The 26,127-nt window shown below is 49.1% G+C and overlaps 1 protein-coding gene across 2 annotated transcripts in view; it reads left to right on the top strand.

The window, feature by feature from the left end:
• DNAJB6 (DnaJ heat shock protein family (Hsp40) member B6) overlaps positions 1-26,127 on the top strand; it is a 50,902-nt gene that overhangs the window by 10,856 nt on the left and 13,919 nt on the right. For both annotated transcript variants that reach the window (XM_074315030.2, XM_019742487.3), the window contains exons 2-8: positions 7,547-7,636; positions 9,947-10,056; positions 12,235-12,294; positions 13,076-13,186; positions 17,651-17,782; positions 19,668-19,809; positions 20,338-20,408. In XM_074315030.2, coding sequence (XP_074171131.1) covers positions 7,572-7,636; positions 9,947-10,056; positions 12,235-12,294; positions 13,076-13,186; positions 17,651-17,782; positions 19,668-19,809; positions 20,338-20,408 — 691 coding nt within the window. In that variant the 5' untranslated portion in view covers positions 7,547-7,571. The remainder of the gene's footprint in view (positions 1-7,546; positions 7,637-9,946; positions 10,057-12,234; positions 12,295-13,075; positions 13,187-17,650; positions 17,783-19,667; positions 19,810-20,337; positions 20,409-26,127) is intronic.

The following is a 26,127-nucleotide window of genomic DNA, read 5'->3' as shown; positions in this document are numbered from 1 at the left end:
AAGCTTTCTGCGCGTACGTCTTAGTCCTAGGGGGTCGCTGCCAGGAGGTCGTTGCTGCCCCAGCTCCCACTGGCAAGCGGAGGGAACCTGTGCTGTGCGGGGCGGCGGGCGGGGACCGAGCGTGGTGCCCACAAGCCCTGTGGTGCCGGTGCTGCTCCTCAGCGTGCCTACTGTCACGTGCTGTCCTGTGCAGTTCCGCAGCCGTCCCTGCCTTCCTTGGATTTGGGCATTGTTTTCAGCAGCTGAGGGAAGCGCGTTGGCTTTTGGGTGCAGGACGAAGCCACTGCCTGCAGATGAAGCCACGTTGCTCTCTGGATCCTGGGTAAGGTGAGGAGAAGGCAGGTTGCCTGGGCCTCCCAGCCTCTCTGAGGGCCGTGCTCTTCTGGCATTGCCTGTGCCCGGTCATGGCAGTTGGACATGGGCAGTGAGGAGCGGTCAGAAGCCACAGTGCCGAGCGTGCTGTCTTGGTGGGTGTTGGTAGTGGCACGTCCCCGGTGCCCGCCAATGCGCGAAACAGTAGTATTGAGATGTAAAGAATGTCCTGTGGCACTGAGCTTCTGAACCCTACGTCCCCAGCATAGCTTGATGGCATAGGCTAGTGCCAGGGGTGCAATCAGGCTTTGGGTTTTGAATTTACTGGACCTTGGACTGTTGACGCAATTCCTTTGAGCGCCTGTTTCCTCAGCTGTGGTGTGATAGCATGTATGCTTATTGTAATGCCTGGTATGGCACATAGTCCAAAAGTCCTAATCAGCACGTTCTAAAGTTCTCTGGAACGTGTCGTGTGGCTTGCGTCCAGTGCGGGCGCACTGTGGCCCTGCCCTGCTGCTGCTCACGTGGTGCTTTCGTCTTCAGTGCCTCTGCCTCTGCACAGACGGGCTTCTTTGTTTTTCGTTCCTGTACATGGCAGTGCTCTCTCAAGCTCTGTGTGCCTCCCCTCCATCCTCTCTCCCCAACACTCCATGTGTCTTAATTGTATGGGACTTAATTTTACGTTTACATGTCTGTCTTGTCTAAACTTGGTGATTTATTCCCTAAGCTGGCGTGTGACTTACACATAGTAAGTTTGTATGATTACGTTCACTCAGTAACATCACTGTTTTCACTGAGACCGAGTATGTTGGTGGTAGAATTGGTATTAAAAAGGCTTTGATTGGTTGGAACAGGGGGCTGCCATAGCTGTAGGTGGGCAGGCTGGCAGCTGACCTGAAGGCCTCTGCTGCACAAAGGGAATAACGGGCGGCAGGACGTGACCGCAGGCACAGAGACGGGGCTCAGCCAGTTACACTGACCATGGAATTCCAGTGGCTGTCCCAGGAGAGTTGACAGGGTACTGATGGTCAAGTTCAGAGGGAGAGATCGGTGGCCTTGCTATCTGCTGTTGGTGACAATTTGACTGTCCCCGGAGCATCAGTGTTGGATTCTCGTACTAAAAATTGTAACCGTGACACCAGCAAAGCTGGGCCTGGGCCTGTGTTCTTAGCGGACCTGCGGAGGAATGGAAGGGGGTGTGAGCCCAGCGTGAAGCGCTCACGAAGGCAGAGCCGCTGAGTGTTTGCAGACAGCCCCGTGGAGCAGAAACTCAGCCTGCCTTGTGTACCAGGGACCAGACCCCGGGGAGGGAGTTCGCTGGGGGAATGCCCCGCTGTCCAAAGCCAAGGGGTGCACCGTGAGGCAGAGCAAGGGCTCGGTGACCGCCACGGCCCAGACCTCACGTGCCTCGCGTGCTGCTGTCCCCGCCTGCACGTGGAGAATCACCTCATGGGCGCACAGTGGTTCTCTAGTCCAGCATTTCTTCTGCATGGGTTAGCAAGTTCTGGAAAAGAGAGTCTTAGCTCCTCAACTGGTTGGTTACAACGTGGTTTGTACAGGAAGGGCAGAGCACTAAATCCTCGATTCTTCTGCTGGTGCATAGCTTTAAATCCTGGTGCTCAGTCATTCTTACTGACGCTCAGATTCACTTCTGGTCTGTGGGTGCTCTGACAGTTCTGTTCCCATGGCCTTTTGACAGGGCTGTATTTTGTCTTTCTGACTTACTTTTTAACATTTTATTTTAAATCATTTTAGATTTACAGAAGAGTTGTAAAGATACTGTGTTCCCCTGAAAAATAAGACCTAGCCGGACAATCAGCTCTAATGCGTCTTTTGGAACAAAAATTAATATAAGATCTGGTCTTATTTTCCTGGGAGCAGGCTGGCAGATGGAGGGTCAGCCAGGGTACTGCCATGCCCAGGAAGTCCACATGTGCTCAGGGTTTTCGGAAGTCCCAGCACGAGCCCTGAAGACGTCTGTTGGATGCTGATGGGGGAGGCTTTCCTATTGACCTTAAATTAGAGTGGGGGCCGGACAGGACTGGGCTCGGGCGTGGGGAGGGGGGTGAGGAGCAACAGTCTGTGCAGAAGGCGCAGCAGAGGGAACTGTGGGCTCTTCCCAGGTAGTTGGTCTCATTCCGTTCATGGGATTTTCTTCATTTAGAAGGAGGAAGAATGGCCACCTGTGGAGCGCTTGTAACTAACTGACGGCGATCAGACAGGCCCTCAGGCCCTCAGTCCAGGTGACTGTCCCTGGGCTGGGTACATCTTCCAGGGGTGGGAGTGGTGAAGTGGCCACGCACTCACCGCCTGGCAGGCATGGCCTCCTGAGTTCAGCCCATCTGCACGCGGCGGCACGAACTGCCTGAGGACCTGGTGGCCACATGATCGCCATCGCAAGACAAAGCATGTGGACATCAGAGAGCGTGCGCTGTGAGTTGGTAGCACAGCTGTCTGAGCAGGGGCAGGGGACGCTGTGGCTGTGGCGGAGACGGTTCAGCTGTTAGGAAGGGGGGGCTTCGTCCAGAGCTCTCCCTTGTTCTGTTGGGAAGAATGGGCTGGCATTGTTTCCCCCCTTCTGTCACTGCTCAGATGCCCCCGCAGAGCCATGTGGCAACAGCTGGAGCTCAGAAGGGAAGAGCCCCGCACAGTTCTCTGCCTTTGAATAGAGCTGAAGGGGTGCTGGTTGTCCTGTGCCTCTCGGCTGCTCCTGTGGCTGTGGTGTGGTCACCGGTCAGCTATTTGGTGCCTGAGGATTTCAGATGGCTGTACCCTCTTGGTCACCAGGCTTGGCGCTTTCTGTGGATAGCGATTTCCAGGCTGGACTCCGTGCCCTTTTATCGTTGGGTGCTCACTGTCATGTCTTGTAACTGATTGCATTTAAAACAATTTCCCTAATATTTTATGGTGAGCAATGGAAGACACAGGACAGTGAACACCATGCCCCCACAGGTCCATCTTCCAGTTAATACTGCGTTGTCTTTGCTTTGTTACGTGTCTGTCACAGCGAATTGGATTTTAATGTTAGGCTGGAGGAATTACAAGAAAGCAGTAACCATATCATTTCTCCCCCTAATTTGTAATTTAAAAAAAGTTCTGGGACTCTTAGTGAGAAAAACGCATATTTAGATATTTTAAATGGCAACTCTTGTAGTCTGTTCTTGTAGTCTCTTCTTACCTTCTAACATTTAGAGCTTTTATTACTGTATTGGAGGTTATATGTTCTTTTGTGATATGTAGTTCATGTACATGTAAATACATGCTAATCTCCTTCATGATCTCTGTGCAACCCAAGGTTTTCTTGAAAAACAGCTTTGTTTCCACAGTTGTTTCTTTGTGATTTTGTGAGATTGTTTTCTGTTTCTGTTTCCACTGTTTTTGTCAGCATTCCAAAATCCTTAGGTGTTTCAGTCTGCGTGACCGTTCGGGCCTATATGCTTGGTAAGGATCTGCGTTTCTAATGGTTAGCTGCAGGGCCCTACTTGACGTCTGTTACATCAAGTTTGTTATAGTAAATGCTCAAATCTTAGAAGCTTAACTTCTCTGCTTAATGATATGATTGCGGATGTATCTTTCAAAAATGTTTTTATTTATAACAACATGTAAGTGGTAAAACTTTCAACATATATAACGTAATGTCTCAAACTGACAAAGCTCCACTTAGTTTTTCCCCAGCGTGACCTGGACCCTGCTGACCGTGTCAGGTGCAGTCAGTGGCGTTCAGCACGTCCCCAGGCAGTGTATCCGTCGCTGCCAGCCATGTCCCTGAGGTCTTTAACCTTTGTCATTGAAACTGAACAGCAGAAATTAAACAGCATCTTCCTCCCACCCCATCCCTGGCATCCTGAATGTTTCTTGTTACCCCGTAATGCCCTTTTGATTGGGATGTTTGAAGGCCATGTCAGGTTCAGGTTCTTTTATCCTTGTGAAGTCATTGTTTCCGGAAACGCTCAGCTCATGTTCCAGCGTGACCTTCCTGAGTCTCGTTGCTGCAGGAGGTGTCTCAGTGTTTGCCAGCACTCTTGTGCTGTGAGTTTGAATTTGTAGCTCTTGGAAACAACGTACAGTGGGACCTTGGTTTTCGAACGTCTCCATTGACGAACATTTTGGTTTACGAACGCCGTAAATTTTATGGAGCTATGGTATCATTAGATAGTAGAATTCATGCTAAATTTGCAGTTTTAGGGGTTGATTTTAAAGGTCTGGAACAGATTAATCCATTTTGCATTACTTTCTATGGGGAAACCGTGCCTTGGTTTTCGAACGTTTCAGAACTCAAACGGTCTTCCAGAACGGATTATGTTAGAAAACCGAGGTACCACTGTAGTTTTAGTTTTAGCAAAATTAAGGTGCGTGTTGTACACCTTAAACCTACACAATGTTAGGTGTCCAGTATATCTCAATAAAGCTGGAAAACAAAACAATTCATTTTTAGGCAGTCCTTAATCTTTATAGTTATTGTGTTTATTGAAGTATTTGAGTTAAGTGAATTAATTTGTAGAAAGTAGAATTATCACAAAATTATTTCTTTTTTTGTGGTGAGAACATTTAGATGTGGTCTCTTGGCAGCTCTAAGTATAAATATAGTACTATGGACGAGTCCCCGTGACATACGTACATTAGAGCCCAGAGCGTGTTCGTCTTGTAACTGCCAGCGCTTGCCTTTGGGCCAGCGTCTCCCTAGTAGTGGTCCCCACCCCCATCCCGGTGACCATTCTGCACAGAGGTGGCCAGAAGGCGGTGCACTGAGGCCCTGCAGTGTTTGTCCTCTGACAGCTCACTTAGTCTAGTGCCTCCCTCACGTTGCTTGTCAGCTAGTGTTTGTCCTTAGTTTTTGCAGTGTGCCTGCTGTCTGTCCTTCCTGCCACCCGGACAGTGCCCTGGAGCTCTGCGTGACTCCCAGATGCGCGAGGGCCGGAAAGTAAATTGACCCTGTAGGTTGGAGTGTTTTATTATTCAGCCTTAAAAAAGAAGGAAATCCTGCGATTTCCTTTTGGGAGAGCGTGGATGAACTTAGAGGATTCATGTTAAGTGAAATAAGCCAGACACATACTGCATGATCTCGCGTACTGTGGGTCGAGCTCACAGAAACAGAAGAGTTGTTACCTGGGGTTTAGGAGGGGAAATAGGGAGATGTCTGTCAAAGGGCACAGACCTAACTTCCTAGCAGGCAGCATGCGGACTGTGGCTCCTAATTACCATCTGCTCGAAGTTTGCTGAGAGGAGATCTCGTGTTCTCAGCGCTCAGAAGAAAATGTGTGTATGTGAGGTGGTGGCTGAGTGAATGACATCGCCTCACGACCACACACCGCGCCGTACCCCTGGGACCTAATGGGTGCTGTCCATCCGGGGGCCGTCCAGCCTGGAGGCGAGTAGCCTCCAGTTCCCTTTGGTCTCGGCCTCCTGGTCTGTTTCACTTTTCCCTCTGTTCTGTGCACTTCCCTGGATAACTTCCTCAGCTCTAACCCCATATCACTGACTCTTCAGTTCTGTCTAATGTGCTTTTAAATCCCCTTGGCTATGTCAGTAATTCAGTATTTTGGGGTCCTTTTCTGACCAGCAGGTTGCCCCCACAGACTATGTTATGAATACTTAATCACATGCTTCCGTTCAGGTCCTTATTTTCGATTCTCGGAGGTGTTCTAACTCTTCCGATGCTTTCCTTGCATTAGACTTGCATTGTCAGCTCTCCTCAGCAGGGGTTATGTCTTCTGCTGGAATCTTGGAATCTTTCTGACCTGGATTGTAGCGACACTTACTTCTCCAGTGCTGCTTTGCTTGTTCACCATCCTGGGGTCCTGTTTGAGATTTTAAGGAGAGCGCTGCAGGTTAACGAAGGTGATGACGCTCCGTTCTATGTGTCTGAGGCTCAGGGCTCCATGTTCTCAGAGCGGCCTCTTTCCCTCGTTTGCAGTTCAGTGGAAAGAGTTTTTCTTGACCCTCCTGGAGGAGCCGAAATCTCCAGGGTCCCTCCCCCCCAAATACCTGGTCACCAGCCCCTCTTGGCCTCATTTACCACTTGTTTCTGGCACTGGAACCTCTTTCCTGGGAGCTCAGCTAGCTGTCTTTTCAATGTGTGTGTTGGATCGTATCTGACATGTCCAGGTTATCTCGAGGTGGGGGTGGGGGCGGGGTCTGTTTTGGTCCATCCTATGGTGTCTGAGTTATTTCTCATATTGGGGCCCCAGACTGGTCCCTGGGACCTTCACATGGAGCCCCGCTTACACGATGGGGGAGGGCCTGTGCACACTCACGCCGAGCTTATCGTGGGCTGCTCTCCACACAGGAAAGGAGAAACAACGCAACTGTGCGTCTTGTTTTGAGAAATGGAGCAGTTCTTAGTTGTGGCGTTATTTAACCCCTGACATGTTCAACCTCAGCAACGTGGCCTCATGTCTTCGTTTATAATCAGAATGTTTCTTTTGAAAATCTGAACTAGCGTGTCTGGGAAGGCTGCGGGAAGCCTAGTTTCAGTTTTGGGCACAGTGGCTTCACAGAAAATCTCGTTTGGGTGAAGTTACTTGGTGTTGTGTGGAGTAGGCCTGTTGTATGTAAGTGTTTGGTTACTTAGTAAAGGGATATAACCAGTCAAATTTAAAAAGTAGATTCATTAGACTGCATGCATCTTAGAGAAGCGGCACGTGTGTCTGTCCTGTTTGGTGGGCGTGGACGGGTGTTCCCTGTCCTGCCCCGTGAAGTGCCGCCGTAACCCTGAGGGACAGCAGTCTCGGGTGGGCACTGAAGGCATGGTCGGGGGAGACCGACCAGCCACTTAATGCTGGGCAGGGTGAGTGACAGCACAGCCCTTAGTCGCAGCCGGCTCTTCTTGTCCTCTGGGGCCACGGGAGGCCGAGGTGCCTGTGGTTCCGCGCTCCCCTTTCCCTCCCCGGGCCCCCCCGTCTTGCCTACTGCCTGGTCCTGGAGTGCACTGAGTGAAGGAAGTAGCTGACGCCCCCCAAGCATGGCTGTGTCCAGAGCGCAGGCTGCTCGCAGAGGGCCTGTCTCAGTCACCTGCTGGTTCCGTTTAGTTGTGTTATCGTTAGGCCGTTTCAGAGCTTTTTTCCTGTATCAAGAAGGGTCTGAGGACACGAATCTTGTAATCAGTCCCAGACCAGGCCCCAGCCCGACAGGCTAGTGGTTGGTGCTGACGTCCCCCTCCGTCTCTTGCTCTGTTCCCACCCACACAGCCCTGACCTTGGCAGTGTTGTCATTGACCGTGGTTTTCTAATTGCAGGAGCCGTTCCAACAGCAGTTAAAACATGGTGGATTACTATGAAGTCCTGGGCGTGCAGAGACACGCCTCCGCCGAGGACATCAAGAAGGCGTAAGTACCGCGTTTCCACGTAGGAAGTCGGCGTTGGCACTGGGCGTTGGAAGTCTCCCTCGTTATACTGCCCATTAAAGTGCATCCAGTGGAGTAGAACAGTCTTTGTTTGAATGCCCAGTTTAACCTAACAGATTAGCTTTTGTCTTCTCAGACCTCAGCCCAGCCTGCCACTTGTCACTTGGGGACATGGTCACATGGTTTCCTCCTTTGCCTTGGGGCAGTGGATTCTGTTTCTGCTGGAAGGAGATCAAACTTAGGATGTAAAGAAATCCCCAAGGGCCGGCCATTGGACTTGGAAATGGGGTTGGCCTGGCACTCGTAGGGTATGGAGCACTTCCGTCCTTGGTGGGGTTGCCTGAAAATCCCCGCCAGGTGACCCCAGCCTGTTAGACCCCTCTGGCACGTTCAGTTGTCCTACCTGTACCTTTGTGACCAGGGCCCGGTCCGTCAGAGGGATAAGTCTTGTCACAGGCGGCTGTCATGGTGAACTGAATCTATTTCATTCATTTGATGTTAATGTAGAGCATAAAATGTCACGAGATAGATGTTACCGGTCGTAAGCGTAGCTGGAAAGGCGAATCCGCAGTGAGCCTGCAGTGACCGGGACTTAGGTTTCCGGGTGTGTTGTCGAGCCAACTTTCTAAAGACACAGACGTCTGTGCTACTCGACTTCGTAGGTCTGCAGATGGAAATGAAGGGATTTTGAACCGAACAGCTCATTTCAGTGCTAAACTAACAGCAGCTTGGCTGCATGCTGGGCCTACCTGGAGCTGCTTATGGGCCTCCATCCCTGTGTCCCAGCTCAGAGCTGGGCCAGGGCACTGAGGAGGCGGGGCCAGCGGCTGAGTCACCAGTGGGCTGTGGGGTTACTGCCCGTCCCATGTGCACTAGAGAGTGTGACTGCTGCATAAACAGCAGAGGTGCACAGTGCCTAGCAACAGGGAAAACGTGCCTTCTTAGGTCAGGAGCAGTTACCAAGTGGCCGGTGTGCTTACCTAGAGGACGTGGGTGGCTCAGTCTCCAGGGTGACTCTCGGGTACGGAGTTAGGAAGTGCTGTTGCTTCAGAAGGAAGATTTTCCCGTTGTGGGTGCAGTTGGATGACTTGACAGACTAGATTTATATGATTGATGTTTAATGAGCGAAACGGCAGCCGGGTGGTGCAGGTCCACCTTGTAGACTCTGGCCTCGTTTGTGTGCAATGACCAGGAAAAATTGGCTTCGAGGACTAAAGGTACGTGGCTGTCCCCTCCTTCCTCCTGAGGACACACCCTGTGTTTGAGTCCCAGGCCTCTGAGTGCTGGTCTTCACTCCTCGGTGCTAATTAAAGTGCCCGTGAAAAGGGTGAAGGTCGAGGTTGACAGACACTGGACACTTACCCTCGTTACGCTGAGAATCCCAGAGCTCGTCTTTCACAGGCGTGTGCAGGGGAATTCGCCCGGGTGTCCGTGTACCCTCGGACCGGCACGCTCCTGGAAGCCAGTTCTTTGTCCTCGTCTTCTTTGTGGTCTGTCGTTTTCTGGGGAGGATTGGTAGCTGTCGGGGTGGCTCTGCGAGGCCATGTTCAGGCCCACAGTGGTGTGAGGATTGTGCTCTTTCCCATTACAGGTCCCAGCTTTCATCCGATTTTAGTCAGTCAGGCTGAGCTTGCAATTAAAATGCTGAAACTAAGTTGAACCACAGCAGCCAACTGTGAAGAGGACTGGCTGGTTCTTACTCTAGTCTTAGATTTTTAAGGGCCATTCCCCTGACCGTTCAGTGTCCCCTCTGTTGTTAAATGCGGCTGCTTTTGGTTAGTTAATTAGAAGAGGGTTTTTGTATTTCCAAAGCATGTGATTGTGTTCATTGGAACCTTGGTCACAGAATCTGGAACCCAGAAGGGGAGGTTTGGGGAAAGACATGGAATTCTTGGCATTCTGTGGCCGAGATGGCCCCCTTTGCCATGCTGTCATGTGGAGTGGTGGGCTGTGAGGACGTGTGGGGGTGACCCCCTCAGTGGCCCTCAGTGCGCTGCTCAGTGAGCAGGCTCCTGCCTCCCGCTGCTCCACCTCTGAGCTCGCACTGCACACCGGGCCTCAGGTGCTTATTAACCTTTTCCACCTCTACAGGTTGGCTGTGTCATGTGCTCTAGGTTTTAGAATTTGTTGATTTCATCGGGGGGAGGGGCGGGGAAGGGAGGTTTTATCATTGGAACCAATGCTAACCCCACTAGTTTGCAGCTCTGAAGCTGTTTCTTGCCCAATTATGTTCCAGAGCCCATTGGATTTTGGGATTTTGGTTGTAATCAATACCCTTTTACTCTTTTCAAGATACCGGAAACTGGCACTGAAGTGGCATCCAGATAAAAATCCTGAGAATAAAGAAGAAGCAGAGAGAAAATTCAAACAAGTCGCTGAGGCGTATGAGGTGCTGTCAGATGGTGAGTAGTGCTTGCCTGGGCGCGGGGTGGGCGGAGCTGCTGAGGTCAGCGCAGAGCACAGTCTGACTTCTCTTGTGAAGATCTGACTCCTGTGTTCCTGGTGGACGCTTGGTACAATTAGCCGTGAGTGCTGCAAGCTCCCTGGTTTCTAGTGACTTCTCCCAGGGTGGCTGTTTCAGAGAGTGCTGGCCCCCTGGTCTGGGGGCTGACAGCACAGAGGAGGTCCTGGGAACCTCTGGGTCGCTCGCTGTGCCGGGGTGGGGGGCGCCCGTGTTAGGGCTGTAATGACCCCCCCCAGGTCCATTGCCCTTGAAATGTGCTAGCTAATACAGTGCTTTTCATTGCTCCAGAGGACCCTGCCTAGTGTGAGGAGGTGAGGAGTTGCGCGTACAGCTGCCATTGAGACTTGTAGGTGTGTTTCCTGAGCCCAGGTCTAGAGCGCAGGTGCTGGACGCGAGTGAAGGCCAGATGCATTGGCTTCCTTTCCTGAATTAGCAGAAGCTGGCGGTTAGCAGTGCACTCTGCAGGTCTTGGGGAAGAGGAGACTTATGCTTGGGTTCTGGGGTGAGGAGGACAGTGTGGAACTTCATCCGAAAACAGTGCCTGCCGGCAGCTGCCTGCCAGGAGGCAGTGCGGGGCGACCTGGCAGGAGTCAGGGCAGAGGTGTTTGAAAGGGCAGGGCTAAACAGAAATTCATAGACACAGACAATAGTTTAGTGGTTACCAGAGGGTAAGGTGGGTAGGGGGTGGGGGGTGGGAGATGAGGGTAAGGGGGATCAAATATATGGTGATAGAAGGAGAACTGACTCTGGGTGGTGAACACACAATGGGATTTATAGATGATGCAATACAGAAGTGTACACCTGAAATCTATGTAACTTTACTAACAATTGTCACCCCAATAAATTTTAAAAAAAGAAAAGAAAAAGAAAGGGCAGGGCTGCTTCACCTACCTCGGAGTGGATGCCTGCTGCCAGTCACGGTGTCTCCGTAGGGTCGGGGTCACTGTTGAAAGACATTTTTGATTTTGGAACGAACTCCATTTAACCGTCACCCCATGCCAACAGTTAACACGTGACCACCCTGGTTTTATCTAGTAACCAACCCCCACACCCGTATTTTAAAGGTGGGCCCGAACATCTTATTTCTCAAGTAGCTTCTGTTATTTATGGAAGCACATACACACCGACACCTGCAGTCTTACTGAAATGCAGCACCTAGGCTCTTAAACCGCCGGTCGGCTTTGAGCTGGACCGCTGCTGAACACCATGGGACCGGTATCTTGTTGTTTGTGTGCCCACCTAGTACTCCCCGTTTGGTGGGTCACATCGACCAGGACATTAGAAAAACAGTACTAAACCCAGATTTGAGATGTGGCAGAAAGAACCTTGAAGCTCCCTTAGACGTTGTCCCCACCTTTGCTTGTGAGGGAGCTCCTGTTTCTCCTGGTCTCTCGTGCAGCCTTCAGCCCCAGCTGGGCTGTTGGGAGCTCCCTTCTCCGGTACAATTACTGTTCTTACCCAGATCTGGTGAGCAGAAACTGGTTGGGAGGCATTTGCTTTCATGCCTTTTCCCCGATAACCCCTGTCCTTTGCACAGTTTTGTAGAACATGAGATTCTGGGGGAACACATGATCTTTTATCAAAAGAACCTACCAGTCTAAACAGGGCTGCATTGTAGTTCTTTTTATTCTAGGCCGTAAGCGGTGAAAGGACAGGAAAGCTTGTCGTGATGACTAGGTGGGGCTGTCTCCCAGCAGGGCCTGAGCCTATAGGCGTGGGCCTGGCCCTTTCTGCCCTCACCGGGGCCCTGTCCTGGTGTCTTCGGGCCACAGACCTCTTGCCCAGTTGGACTTTGTAGGAAGAAGATGCACTTTGTGATGCGATTTTAATGTAGCAGGCATGGGCTCTGGGCAGGAGGATGAAATAAATATTTCAATGTTTATAATCACATTTTAAACTTCATAATACATAAACATTTTTATGAGTTGTTTTTAAGGAAAGAGATTTAGGCGTCCCCTCTCTGCCTTTTCATTTAAAGTGGTAAGCCTAACTCTTTAAATGAATTGTGAGAATTGAGAGCTGCATTGGTCTTTGATTTACAACTTTGGGAATACTTCATTGAATTTTGAGGGGAAAAGAATTTAGTCGTTATTGACTTTTCTTCTTAAATTTATAGCTAAAAAACGGGACATCTATGACAAATACGGCAAAGAAGGATTAAACGGTGGAGGTGGAGGTATGTCAATGGAGTTTTCTTTGTCTGTGCCCAGTGCCTCCGGCAATGAGGCTCTGGCAATGAGGTCTTGATGGGGGCTGAATTCGTTAGCTCTTGGACAGTCGGGTTTTAGGCAATACAAATGCAGCCCTGCAAACAGGCTGAATTGGGGGAGAGGAAGGAGAGTGATAGCATTTGAAAAACCTACCAAAAATCTTTTGTTAGAGTAGACATTTTATGTTGATTTGTAGATAGGAAATAATTTACAGTCTTAACAATAATATATTGTGAGTTTGTACCCCTAGATCAGTACCTGGTATTATGTCAAAACATCCTTTAACAAACAGATTCTAGAAAAACTGAAATAACTACCTGGGGTGGTGAGGCCTGAACCTGTGTTTCTGATGAAAAGGTCCTGTAATGGGCCGCTGTCCCGCCAGCCCCTCAGTGGGTGTTTGGGAAGAATGCCCCAAACCAACCAAGACAAGTGTGAGCAGCTGTTCATAGGCTTCGTTTACATGAAGTGACACAACAAAAAAACAAAATGGGGGTGCTGCTAGTGCCGGTGACCCACTGTGCCGTGCTGAGACAGGAGTGACGAGGCAGGCGCTGTGGCGGTGCCCTGGACGCTGCAGTCCCCGCGTGCCGGTCAAGTCCAGGCGCACACTCGGGCCTCTGAGCCTCACTCGGGCTGGGGAAATACCTTCTTTTCTCAGGTCAGGGTGTCTCCTGTTCTAGAGGCATGATTGTTTGCCTGCTAAACACCAGAATTGCTAACTAAGGCTGTGCTCTGCTCGTGTAGGCGGAAGTCATTTTGACGGGCCTTTTGAGTTCGGCTTCACATTCCGGAACCCCGATGACGTCTTCAGGGAATTTTTCGGTGGAAGGGACCCGTTTTCATTCGACTTCTTTGGTAAGTTCCTCGTCTGGGCTGTCATTTACTCCAGTGTCTCCATGACTCAGCAGGCAAAGTGGTGGTGATGCCGTTTTGGTATTTGGGGTTAGTTGTCAGAGCTCATCGAGTCTATGGATTGCAAGTGCTTCCCTGTTCGGAGGGTTGCGGTGTCGTTTCACTTTGAAACTATAGTTGAGCAAAGAGCAGGATCTTACAAAGTTTGAAAGATATGTTTGCTACACAGTGCATAAAACACAGAAATGAAAGAGACGAGTCATAATGTGAACAGTGTCTGTTACTAGTAAGTTGGTGTCTCAGGAGACAAGGTTGTGTTAAGGTATAAAGCTGTTCCTAAAGACACTTGTGAAATGGTGCAGGATGCAGCCTTTTCTTCTCTAAAGTCTGTATTAGGGTTCTCCAGACAGAACCGGCGGGGTCTGTATCTGTTTCTCTCTCTGATTCTGAAGAAATTTAGTCTAAGGAGTTGGCTCACTGGATTATGGAGACTGCCTGACACAGTCACAGTCTGCAGCGCTCATACCCAGTTCCAGTCCGAAAGCCAGCGGGCTTCAAGAGCCCGCGTCCAGTTACACAGCTGGGAGGCAGGAGAATTCACTTTCACTTGGCGGAGGGCTGGCCGGCCCGCCTTCCTGCTGATTGGATGAGGCCCGTGCACACGGGGAGGCCAGTCTGCTCTGTTCATTCTCTTGATCTAAGTGTTAACAGCATCCGAAAACACCATCAGACACACCCAGAGTCATGTTGGACCAAATGTCTGGGTACCCTGTTGCCCCTTCAGCTTGTCACATAAAATTACCCATCCCAAGTGAGCCTCTTGTCAACTGGGAGTCCCTACTCATCATCTCCTTAAAGTGTACATAACCTCCAACGAAAGACAGCAGCAAGGTCATCATCCTGCCTGACAGCTGTCACTAACCCTTCCCCAGATAGGTGAGGGCCTAGACTCCAGTCTTCTCCTTGATCCCCCACAGGTGAGACGCTGTGATACAGAGCTCTTACCAGACCTTACTTGATAAGCGGGGAGAAAGACAGACAGAGATGTTTGCGTAATACTTGCAGATCTGTGCACAGACCACCTTCACCACAGACTCAGGAGAAGATACTCACGGGGATCAGAGTCCTTGGTCTGTGACAGCTCCGCGGTCATAGCTGGGTGTGGGACCTGCCACCTCCTCTCCTTTGGCCCGTAGCTGGTGGGGGAGGGAAAGGGCTTGGTGGCACATTTGATTATGTTCACATGTTGTAACTAAAATTTATTTCTGAAATATATGTGTAATGTTTATCCTTCAAACTCAAAAATAATACAAAGTGCACTCGCAGTACAAGAATTTGGAAGACAGAAGCGAGGTGAAAGGAGGGGGAAAGCCTGTTTCGCCGCCAGTTAAAAGCCCGCTGTCACAGTTTTCAGGCAGCACCGTTGTGACGTGTCCTCGTGCTTTGTGTTCTGCCTTCTTCTGAAGCTTGAATTCTGTGACCCTGTAAAAACACGCATCTAACATCTTCTCCTTGTATTTACCTCCTCCTGTATTGGAAAATGAGGTTATTTTCAATTTTCATACTCTCTTGGTGTAGTGAGTTATTTCCATGTTTGAGATGAGTTGGTTTTCCTGAAGTAGAATTGCTGGGTTTGAAGGGTTTTTAAAAATTGCATTTAGTTGAAATACAATTTCTGAAAATTGTATTTTCAGATACAATTTTAGAAGCTCATGATAATGTGGTCCCAAGTTGAAAATTGTAGAAGCTCATGGTATGTATTCCCAAGTTGCTTTTAAAAAGGGCAAAAACCAGTAATAGCCAGTGATAGGAGGCTCTTACTAAGGATTTTTCTAGTCTCAACAGTGTCAACTTTTTAACACAAAAGCATGATCAAAAAAAAATCTGTTAGTGTCACTATGGCTATTTTAAGTAGGACCTTTTCATTTTCACAGTTAACTTTTATGACCTTTAATAGTTGAAATTATACATTAAAATTCAGTGAATTTCTGAATTGTAGAAAGTCATGTTTAGGTCTCATAATATCAACAGAAAAATGAGCAAGATAGATTTTTAAAAAATGGTACAAGAAAACATAATTTGAAAAGCCACTGGCCTTACTCTCATAACATACTTACTTCTAAACCAACTTTTAAAGTAGGTTCTAAAGAAGGTGTTTTTATAATGATGAAAGTGTTAATTTAGCTTAGCGTGTGAACATTTTAGAACTACTTGCCTAATTGTGGTGTCACACGGACACGTTTCAGTTGCACTCAAAAGACTTGCAAATAACATGGGAGGATTTAGTTGCTGTGGGAACCTAAAGACATTACAGCCAGTCTCTGGCAGTGATACAAGGGAGTCACGCGTGGGGAGGGAAGTCTGAAACTGGTCCTCGGAGGCCCTTGTGGTTGGGTTGCTTAGGGGAGAGGGAGAGCGTTGTTACACAGTGGGTTTCACTGCAGTGATCCATTTCTGACCTGCGGTGCTCAGTGGTGGGCGGTGTGCACCTTACTGACACCTGACTGGCACGCGGGTGTGGAGGCCGTGGGAACAAGGTAAGAGGGGACTCACTAGGTGCGTGCATGTCATTTGAATAGGTTGAAGTCTGGAGAGACCCGGAAATTTGTTATTAGCTTTAGATAAAGTTTACGAATAAGTCCTTCTGTTCATATTTCTCAATATGATATTGGGACTTGGAAGCCCTGGTTTACAAAGTAGCTTATAAATGGATTTCTTAAACAATTTTAAAGGGTGGCATTTACTGTGGAGTGTGGGAACTAAGTTGTGAACTCTGAAATTTGGGGGCGAACTGCCTTCTTGCGGACAATAGCTCCCCTCATCCATTACCTTTTTGACTGACACCCCCTGCTGCCCACCTACCAGGGGGCTGCCTCATGATTGCACATTCCTTCCTCCAGCGCTTTGTCCTTTCTAGAACTTGCACAAGCCATCAGGGAGCTCCTGGGTAGTTAAGTGGACCCTTCCTTTTCCAGGCCTGCACTGAGCAGTAGATGAAGCTGACTGACTGGTTTTTATTAGGAATAGCTCTCCTCTGTGTTCCCGCCTCCGTTCTCAGTGGCCCTGGCCTGGCTGGCAGCCACTCATCACCCCTGGAGGCCAGGGGCCAGGCACACTTACCTTTGCCATCGTTTGTGACGTTGCGGAGTTAAGCGAGGTGCTGTGGGTCACGGCGCACTGCGTACAAATCCGGGTTGCATCCGAATCTCAGGTTCTACTTGGTTTCAGTGCTCACCACGTGCTCCCTTGCATTCACTCTGTCGTCGTCTTTTCCTGCTCTGGTGGCTTCTTAATTCCCTGCTTCCTCACTCCTGGCCTGTCTTAAAAGCACGCCAGACTGATTCTGCAGTCTGTGGCTGCTTTTCTCCTTCTCCGGCATTCATTTCTGTCTTACCATCCGTCAGGATTCCTCCTGTGTTTCTCACAGAATTCCCATTTCCCCGCAAAAATACAGCACCAATTAATTTCATAAAATTTCTAAAAAGTTTGTGTAATTCATATTTTCAGTAAATGCTCATTGATAACCAAAAAAAAAAAAAAAAAAAAAGCCCTGAACTGTCGGGGCTAATCTTGCTTTTATTTTCAGGAGCATTTTGGTATCTCCAGTAGCAGTACTGACTCCTACCTACTTGTGTTAGTAATTTTTATGAAACTAGAGCACAGTGTTACTCCTGAAGCTAACATTTATTCACATTGGACGTCCACTGAACCTTCAAAAAGTTCTTTGAGATGTCAAATGTACAGAAAAGTTAAAAGGAATTCTCAAACATCCGTGGCCCAGAATCCCCAGCTATTAATTCTGCCTCCCTTGCTGTCACATGCTGTTACAATAAGTGTTAGAATCCATTTTGTTCATTTCTGAGTTAACGTTGGAGTAGGAAGCCTAGGCTGATGGAGCGCAGCTGCCCAAGGACCTAAGTGAGAACCAGCCCGGCTCAGCCTTTCCAGGGCTGGCGCTGGGGCAGCTGCCTGAACTCGCAGCAAAAGGCTGGTTGAACAGCGCCCTGTCCTGATTGGAAACGTGCACGAATGATCTGCCAACAGTCTGGGGTTTAGTCCCTCATGAGTCCTGTCTTTAGTTGAATTAAACGAGTGAGTGAGACTCCTGGGTAGATGGACTTTCCAGCGTATTTGTAGATATGTTACATCAGTATAACTTCGTGGTAAGTTTTTGTTCTTAATGGGCACTGACCCGTTTTCCCTTATTGCAGTTCTCCCATGAAAAAATAAAGGTGAATACAGATTTTACATGGGCGGCTGGTTAGTTCAGTTGGTTAGAGCATGATGCTTGTAATACTCGGGTTTGCTGGATCGATCCCCACATGGGCCACTGTGAGCTGCGCCCTCCACAATTAGATGGAAACAACTACTTGACTTGGAGCTGATGGGTCCTGGAAAAACACACTTAAGAAAACAAGTAAAAACCCACAAAAAAACATTTTACAAAATGCATCTGTTTGTTTTCAGACGACCCATTCGAGGACTTCTTTGGCAACCGGAGGGGCCCCCGTGGGAGCAGGAGCCGAGGCGCAGGGTCGTTCTTCTCCGCCTTCACTGGATTCCCGTCATTTGGAGGAGGGTTTCCTTCTTTTGATACAGGTATCAAGTCCTTTGATTTAATCTCGGGGATCAGAACAGGTCAGTGCTGCGGACGGACTCTCCGTGCAGTTGGGCAGCCTGCGTGTGTCCTGGTGCAGCAGCTGTGAGGGGGGCCAGTGTTCGTTCTGTGTAAAAATCTGTGCTTACCTGCAGTGTTTCAAACCTTCTCAAGGACGTTACACTTTAAAAGCCATTTACTCTTACTATTAAACAGTGAAGTTCCTAGTTAAAAGGAATGTGTTTTTCGGTAAGTAACTGCAAAGTATGCGTAAATAACTGCAAAGTATGCCACTTAGACAATCTTAGTAAATCCTGTTTTATCTAACCTCCTTGGCAGGTAAAACACACATTGAGGCTGTGTCCTAAGAGAGTCCGAGTTGATGGCCTCAGAAGGTGGGGCTGTAACACAGCCGTGTTCTGTGATCTTGGCCAGGCTGTGCCCAGGGGGGAAGTGGGATCAGTGGTGAACGCCCAGCACACGAGCAGTGGGCCGTGGTCTGTGCAAAGACACCAACTCCTGGGGCGTGCACATGGCACGACAGAATTGTGTGTTTACCCAAAGAATTAGAATCTCACGTTTGCAGCTTGTTTTTTCTGATGCCATTTTTATTTTAAATGCTGCATGGTGAGAATTGGCAGTGGTTTGTTCTACAGGCTGCCCTGTGGCATACAGCTCAGTGTTCTTCCCTTCAAATGTGCTCGTAACATCTAGAAAAATCCTTTTGATTGGATTTCAATAAAAACCACAATTTTAGATGTACTTTTCTCCCACAAAGTCTCTCCTTAGATACCACGTCTTACACTAAAAGTAATATGCTAGAGTTTAAGGGAGAGTAAAAGACAGCTGGTTAAAAATAGCAACAAAATAGTACTTCATTTAAGAAGTGTGTGGCTGGCGTGAGGTGTGTGTGTGGGACGCAGACCTCCCTCACCCTGAGGAGCCTGTAAAGTGTCACATGGCTCCGGGCTCACGCTGGACCTGTGCTGTCTGTGTGGTGGCCGCAGCTCCCTGTCGCCGCTGAGCACTGGCGATAGGGCCAGTCCACAGGGAGACGTGTTACAGCTGTGACATACACGCTGGATTTCAGGGACTGATTCTGCAGGGCAGCGTAGCCGCTGGGAAAGGTTCTCCTGTTGTATGTGGCACGATCATGGGTATTCTGGACTAAAGTGTATTGTTCAGATCAGTTTTGCCGGTTCCTTTTTTCTTTAGTGCGGCCATGAGAAAGTTTAAAATGATATTTGCTCCCATTCTATTTGTTTTGGACATCACTGGCTCTAGACAGTATTAGGCCTCGATGGCGGACTTGTGCTTAGGGAGCGTGGGGTATTCGTGCACAAGGAAAGCAGCGCTTGTCAGAGTTTATGTTCGTGTGACTCGTAGGAATCAGGTTTGGAATGTCCGTGGTGTGACTGCCATGGAGTTGAGAGCGGTGTCCGTGAGCTGAGAGCCCTCTGTTGTCAGATCGTTACTGCAGATTTTTATCCCCTGTGGTCACATTGCGAGGACAGTCAGCAGGTCGGGCTTGCCGTCCTGGGGTTGGTTGAAGTCACTGTTCCTGTGAGATCCAGAAGCACGGTGCCAGCCCAGTGTCTCCGTGGTGCATGGTGCCAGGTGGATCACCTATAAATAGGCTGACATGCCAGTGAGATCCAGCGAGCTCAGTGTGAACGGAGACAGAAGAGACTGAAGTGCTCCCTGGGCTCAGGGCCTGGCTTCTGCCTCGCGCCACCGCGGCTCTGCCAGCGCTTCCTTGGCGGCGCCGCCAGGCTGGGGCCCGTTTCTGTTCTCAGGGGCCACACGCTGACAGGAGCTGTCTGCCTCAGTTGTGCAGGAAGTACTGGACCTGCGCGTCTCTAACCTCCGTGTCCCCTTCTCCCGCAGGCTTCAGTTCCTTTGGGTCACTGGGGCACGGGGGCCTCACTTCATTCTCGTCCACGGCGTTCGGTGGGAGTGGGATGGGCAACTTCAAATCCATATCAACGTCCACGAAGATGATTAACGGCAGAAAAATCACCACAAAGAGGTAACAGTGGGCTCTGTATTTCATGGTGCAGTGAGCCGGTCACTGTCACTGGCGCCCCCATCCCCGGTGTGCAGTGGACGTGCTGTGTACACCTGACCATACGCGCCTGCCCCTCAGCCTCCGAATTAGGACTTAGCTTTTTAAATCTTCGCTTAATGTTAACTATTAGAAGTAATTCTATTTAGAGCCTTTTTTGATACACAGCAGTACAATAATGAGTAATACGTTTTGCTGGCGCTGTTAGAACGGTAAAGGGAAAACCGGCCCCAGTAAAACCCGGAGCATTTTGATGACTAGTGTACATGTGTTCCGTGTTCATCTCTAGTGTACTTGGGGCGCAACCTACTGTCAGAATAAATCCATTGGAAGAAAGGTTTATTGTCAGCAGGTTGGCTTCGGCTCTGCTTTTTAGCCTCAAAATCTGTGATTCATGTGTATCTATGGCAGTTACGTCCTTTGAAATATGCATATACATTTATACATACGTTTACTTCAAAAACAAGTTCTAAAATGCGTTTTGTTCTCCAGAATTGTCGAGAATGGTCAAGAAAGAGTGGAAGTTGAAGAAGACGGCCAGTTAAAGTCCTTAACGATAAATGGTAAGGAGCAGCTGCTTCACTTGGATAACAAGTAACTCAACGCACGCGCGTAACAGAGGTGTTAGCTGTAACGCCCTGTGAGGACTAACAGGAACAGTTTGTGAAGATTTCAGACGAACTCGACTTTCAGTATAACATACCTGATCTAAAGTATTTATACCCAGCTCGGAGCCCTGTTGTCATAGACGTTTGATTTATTGTTGGGACCACATGATAGGACCATTTTTTGTCTTTAAAATTGTTGTAAATCTCTGTATGCACTTTGCTTTGTTCTTAATCGTAACCCAAGGTGGTTGTGACTTCCGTACACTAACACCAGCACGGACCTGCTTTCCATTGTGTCTAAGACGTGAGCCAAGTGGTGTCAGCCTGCTGTGAAGTTAGCATTGCCAGACGACTCTTCACCAAAATAATTTCAGTTGTTTTCAGTATTTAGTAATGAAAGATATTAATGCATTAATGGTAATACATTTCTGATTTAATATAAATTGAGGATGTTTTCTAGTTGTGCATGAATGCTGGCAACGTAGTAAGTTTTGACAATTGTTTAAATATGTAATGTTAAGCTTAGGTTTAAAAAGTAAAGTTGGTAAACTGGGTCTTTGTCATTTGCTTAAAAAAAAAAAAAAGAAAAAGAAAATAAATGCGAATGTGTTTGGTGCATTCTTCCCTGAGTGGGACCTGTAGCCTTCTTGTGTCCGTGTGATTCTGTGCCTGGGCCTCCCTGTCACTTCCTCACTGTATGTGCGTCTGAACTTGGTCATGTGTGTGTTTTCCTCCAGTGTTTGGAGACTGTGTGAAGACGGTCCTGTTTATGTGCAATGATGATTAGAGGCTCATGGGAGATTATAACATGGAAACCTACTTTTCTCCAGGGAGGGCAGAAACAACTAGAAAAACAAGAGTTTTTTGCTCTTCACAGTACGTTCTCGTTTTCCAACTTCTGTGTCATCCCAGCTCATTTAAGGACTGCATAGTAACGTCACGGAGCGATCCAGATGTGGGCAAAAATAAAGGTGTTTCTTTTGTTTTTCAATCTGTAAAATCTGTCACCGTCACCTTGGAAAACTAGAATTTCCAGCCAGAGGAATATTAATCAGGACGTTGACTGTATTTAAACTCCCCCACTCAGTTTTGTTTTGGAAATAAAGAGATGAGAGCTGTTGGAAGAAGGGGAGTCAGCAGGACAGCCCCCTGACAGTTAGTGTGGGCCTCATTGGAAAGCATGTGGAAAAGCATGGCACCCCCGTCTTTAAAGAATATAAACCTTGTACTGCTGAAAACAAGTAACAGGTATTTTTTAAAAATCTCACAGGAGCTATAAAAGACTCACAAAATTTAAGTATTCAAAGACAGTTGAAGTAAGGAAAACAAGAGATGCCTAACCGTGCTGTCTTAGCCCTCAGTGCCTTTGGATAGGGGGTGTCTGTCACACGCTGGAAAACGTGTGCAATCTTGTTTCGCAGATGACCATTTTAGTACCAGAAAGTTGCCTTTTCCTTTATGCTGTAGGACCAGTGGTTTGTTACATGAGAAATTCAAGTAAATACCTGGAACTTCTTAGTTTTGCATTTTCATTGGTGGGTGGGGTGAACTGTTTGGGAGCGAGGCCTGCGGTCCCCCAGGGGTAGCAGGTAGATGAGAAGTCTGGTCCATCCCGTAATCGTTCGTTCCCCAGAAGCCTTTCACTGTAATGATAACCGTGGCTTTACATTGGTGGACGTACTTGGGTGGTCAAGACTGTGTTCAGTGCAACTCCAGCTGTGAACAGTTCACTCAAATAGGTGTTGCAGGTAAAAGATGTTGGACACCTAAGGAATCTTTGGTGGAATTTTCTGGAGGGGACCATCCCATTTGACAAAATGTCCTTTGTTCTGCATATGTGTTGATAGGAGTGTTAATTCTGTTAAGTTTTTAATAGAGAACTTATTTTTTGCTGTCAGAACTTGTTCCTTGGATTTTGAAAGCCAAGTTCGTTCCTGGAGCATCGTGTCTAGCGTGCCGTGAAAACAGCTCGAACAGTTAGGCTGCTGCTTCTGGAGTTGGTGGCATCACTCATCGAAGGAATGAGTTGAGAAAAGAGTATTTAATCTACATGACAGGTTCTGGTCATTTGTTCGTCCCTGTACTGTCTGTGCTTTGAAGACCTTTTTGTAGTCTTGAATGCCTTTGAAAACAGGAAACTTGAGCGCTCACCCCAATCGGTGGGCCTGCAGTCCTGTGGGGCTGGGCGCCACCCCTCTGCCCCCTGCCGTCTGTCATCACCTGTGTGCTCACGCTCCTTGTCTGCTGTCATTAAAGATGGGAGATGTTTTCATCCCCCAAGGCAGAGTCCTGAGTGCTGCGGCACCTCCCGCTGTGCTTTTTTGTGCTGTTTGGAAAGGTCCGAGGAGGGACGGATGATACAGCAGCTCCTCTTCCCAGCAGTCAGACGGGCAGACCTCCCAGTGACTAGCACTAACCTGCGGCCCTTGGAGTGTTGTCACAGAGAGAAATCGAGGCGGCAGACAGCCTCGCCTGTCCCCTGCTGCTTGCTCCCTGCTCCTGTGCAGCCTGTTTGTTGATTTTATGGAACGAGTTAGAGGGCCTTGACAGCTTTCGAGCTGGTGAGTTGCGTGCTTCGTGGAGAACTTGTGTCCTCCTGTCCAGCCTTCCGAAAACAGACCGACCTGGTGTGGAGTTGGACCCGGTAGGACTGCAGGGCCCGCTAGGGCAGGTCTATTCCTGCTGCTTCGGGCTCTGGCACGTGCAGCCTCCACAGTGCTGGCCGTGTACACCAGGCCCAGGTGGCGCTGTCCTCTGCCATGCCTGGGACGTGGGCTTGTTCCCTGGAGCACGTACTCTCTCCAGTCCCCACGTGTCTGCTTCCAGGGCTTGCCGGCGTATTGGTTTGTGACATGTGCTTGCACCACCAAACGGCAAATGTTTGTTGAGTCTCAGTCTCATCAGCACTGCAGGTGGCTACACTGGCCTTTTCGAGGCCATTCTCCCACCCCGTCTGCTGCTCTGCCCTCCCCGGCTGTGTCCTGATGCTGAAAGGAGGGAAAACCAGGAGCTGATGTAGCAGCTGATGCTGTGGGACGTGGCTGCTGCTGCTGCTTCCTGTAGAAAAGCCCAGCGGCGGTGCTGGGCCTCTGGCTCGATCTTTACCCAGAACTTGGGTTGTGTGAGGAGGGCCAGCCCGGGCCCTGGGCTGATGGTCAGCGTGCTTGTTCACTTGGGAAGCCTTCCACGCTTGTCTGTCTCCCAGGGTACACTCGGTCTGCACGTATAGCCTCTGGTCTTAGCACGTCGTCTAGTTACCGAGAGCTCTAATGTTTCTCAATTATGGCTGGTTTGTGTACGTTTCTCTCTGTCATCAGTTTGGTGAGCTCTCTTACAATTGCATGAGTCCCTCCTGCTGAGAGCCGTGGACTCCGGTCAGTGTGCTCAGGTTGTCTCCCGTACGCTTGTTCTAGTGAGAGGACATAGTCGGAGCCTGCTTTGCTTAGTCCCTCAGGAAGCGGTAGCTGGCAGGTCTCCAGGCCTCTGTCAGCCAGTGTCCAGCTTTCATCTTTCCCTCCTATTCCCTTGTCAGCTGCGCTTCTGCAGAATATTGCTTGCAGCCTTTTCACAAAGGTGAGTTTTTAAAATTACTTTCGAGTTTGATTTATACAACATTCTTCATTTTTGTTGATTTCTAAATCAGCTGTATTTTTTCTTTCCATGTTCATTCAAGACACTACCTATAAAAAAATCTGTTGTTTGGAAACGGAGGGTTCAGGAACAGTGAGTGGGCTTTTATCTCATCGCGTCTGTGAGCTTTTATTCTGCTGGGTCTTTTCTGCCTTGGTTAAGTCCACTGTCTATTTACTGTATTAAAAAGTTTAAAATATTAACCCATCTAGAATTTTTGATGCATACAGTAACTTATTCTCCTATATGGATATTTTGTCCTTTCCCCAGTGTGAAATTTGACTGAATAATTTGCCTGTTTTGGATTTTTTTTTTTTTGGAGGCAGCTTTTCAGCCTTCTCCCATAGTGAATTTGTTAAGGATTGATTTTTAAAGAAAGGGAAAGAAGACTTTGGCCCTTAACACATCAGCGAAGATCTGTTTTAATCTTCCCTTAGAGATGTGAACATACAGAAGGTGTGGGTTGGCTGTGCCCGAAATGTGATCTAACGTACGAAGCTTTATGAGCGGCATTTTTGGGGGTCGTGTTTGTGCCTGAAAGTAGCCACGTCCGTGGAGTGTGTAGACAGCAGTGTCAAGTACAAAGCTTGAACGTACATTCATAGTTTTCTTTGCCTTTAAAAATTAATGTCATCTAGTTTTGCTTTAAACTTGAAAGAGGATTTCCTGGGAATGTGAGGTGAGTAGTTGTCACTGCTGCAGCTGTGGTCAGGTGACGTGTGAAGGAGACCCTGTCCTGATGGTGTCAGTGTGGTGGTAGCGCACCAGTTCCTTGGCACAGGTCTGGCTTAGCCGAAAGGGTTTAAAATACGTATGCTTAACAGATGGCAGCATTTCAGAGAATGAAAAGAAACGAGAGACTCACTTGTGGAATTTTTATGTGGATTCAACTGTGTCTTTAGAAAAACAGATCTTACAGCTGTGTGACCCTATAAAAGTTAGCATGTCCATTCCATTGTATGCCCCTTTTCAGGATGTACTTCTGTCGTTATGATGGCGCCCCCTGTGTCCTGACGGAGTCGTGCTGCGCTCCGACCCGGTCCGTTACTGCTGCGCGGGGCTGGGCTGGGCGCAGAAGCAGGCAGCTCGCTGGCGGGGCCGTGGGGCCCTGTCCTTGTTTGGGGCACTCGGTCGGATTCATCCTGTTGCCGGGAACTGTACTCGAGCGTGGGGCTCCGGGATCTGTGGCCTCTGGAGATGCGTCCTCAGGCCCCGCAGCGTGGGCGTTACTACTGCGTGGGCTCGGGCGGGTGGCTGCTCCTGTGTCCTTCCTTCATCCTCACCCGCGTGCCCCCGGACCTGCTCCCCGCACCGCAGAGCCTGGGCACCGTCTGACTTGGTTTCCCCTTCACGCCCTTCACCACTATGCTCTTTCGCCTCCTCCAGTAGTTTTGAGAACTAGTCCTGACATCCCTTAGGTTGCTGCCATTGGAGACAGGTGTGGCAGCCCTGGCACCTGTCGTCCCCACATCGACACTGTGCAGTGTGTCCACCTGGTAGCTAGTCGCTCTGTCCTCCCTGGTTCGTGACACTTTAGAACTTGTGCCCACATCATCCATCTCCTGTCCACTCCATCTGAGCCACGGCGTGGTCTGCCATGCTTTCCCCACGTCCTGTCTGCGTCTCCTCCCTGTGCTGGCAGCCGCACGCTTGCTTTTCCGCACCGCTGGGACCCTGGCTGTGGGTCCTGCAGCCGGTGTGTGTGCAGAGCCGGAGGTCCATGACCGACCTCAGCGTGTACCGTGGTGTTGGCACGTGTCCACTGGGCTCCATGAGGGCAAATGCGTCGCACGTGGGGTGCGGGGTCTGGCATGTCTGGCCCTTAGTCTGAACGCATCTTCTACTGGGCCAGCGATGCATTTTTGGGCGTTTGGGTAATCTCAGGTTGTGCTGGTGGCATTCATGGTTTGAGTAAGTATGGGGTTAACCCCCCCAAAAGAAAAACATCCACAACCAAGGCCTCTTGGATTATACATATTTGGGAAAAGTGACTTTCTGTCTGCGGAAGTTTGCTTTCATTTGCATGTTATCAGCCAGACCCCGG

Source organism: Rhinolophus sinicus, chromosome 8, assembly GCF_057876585.1.
Source record: "Rhinolophus sinicus isolate RSI-liver-muscle chromosome 8, RSI-T2T, whole genome shotgun sequence".
Classification (NCBI taxonomy): domain Eukaryota; kingdom Metazoa; phylum Chordata; class Mammalia; order Chiroptera; family Rhinolophidae; genus Rhinolophus; species Rhinolophus sinicus.
The sequence above is the reverse complement of the archived record's forward strand: the minus strand, read 5'-3'. Positions and strand labels throughout refer to the sequence as shown.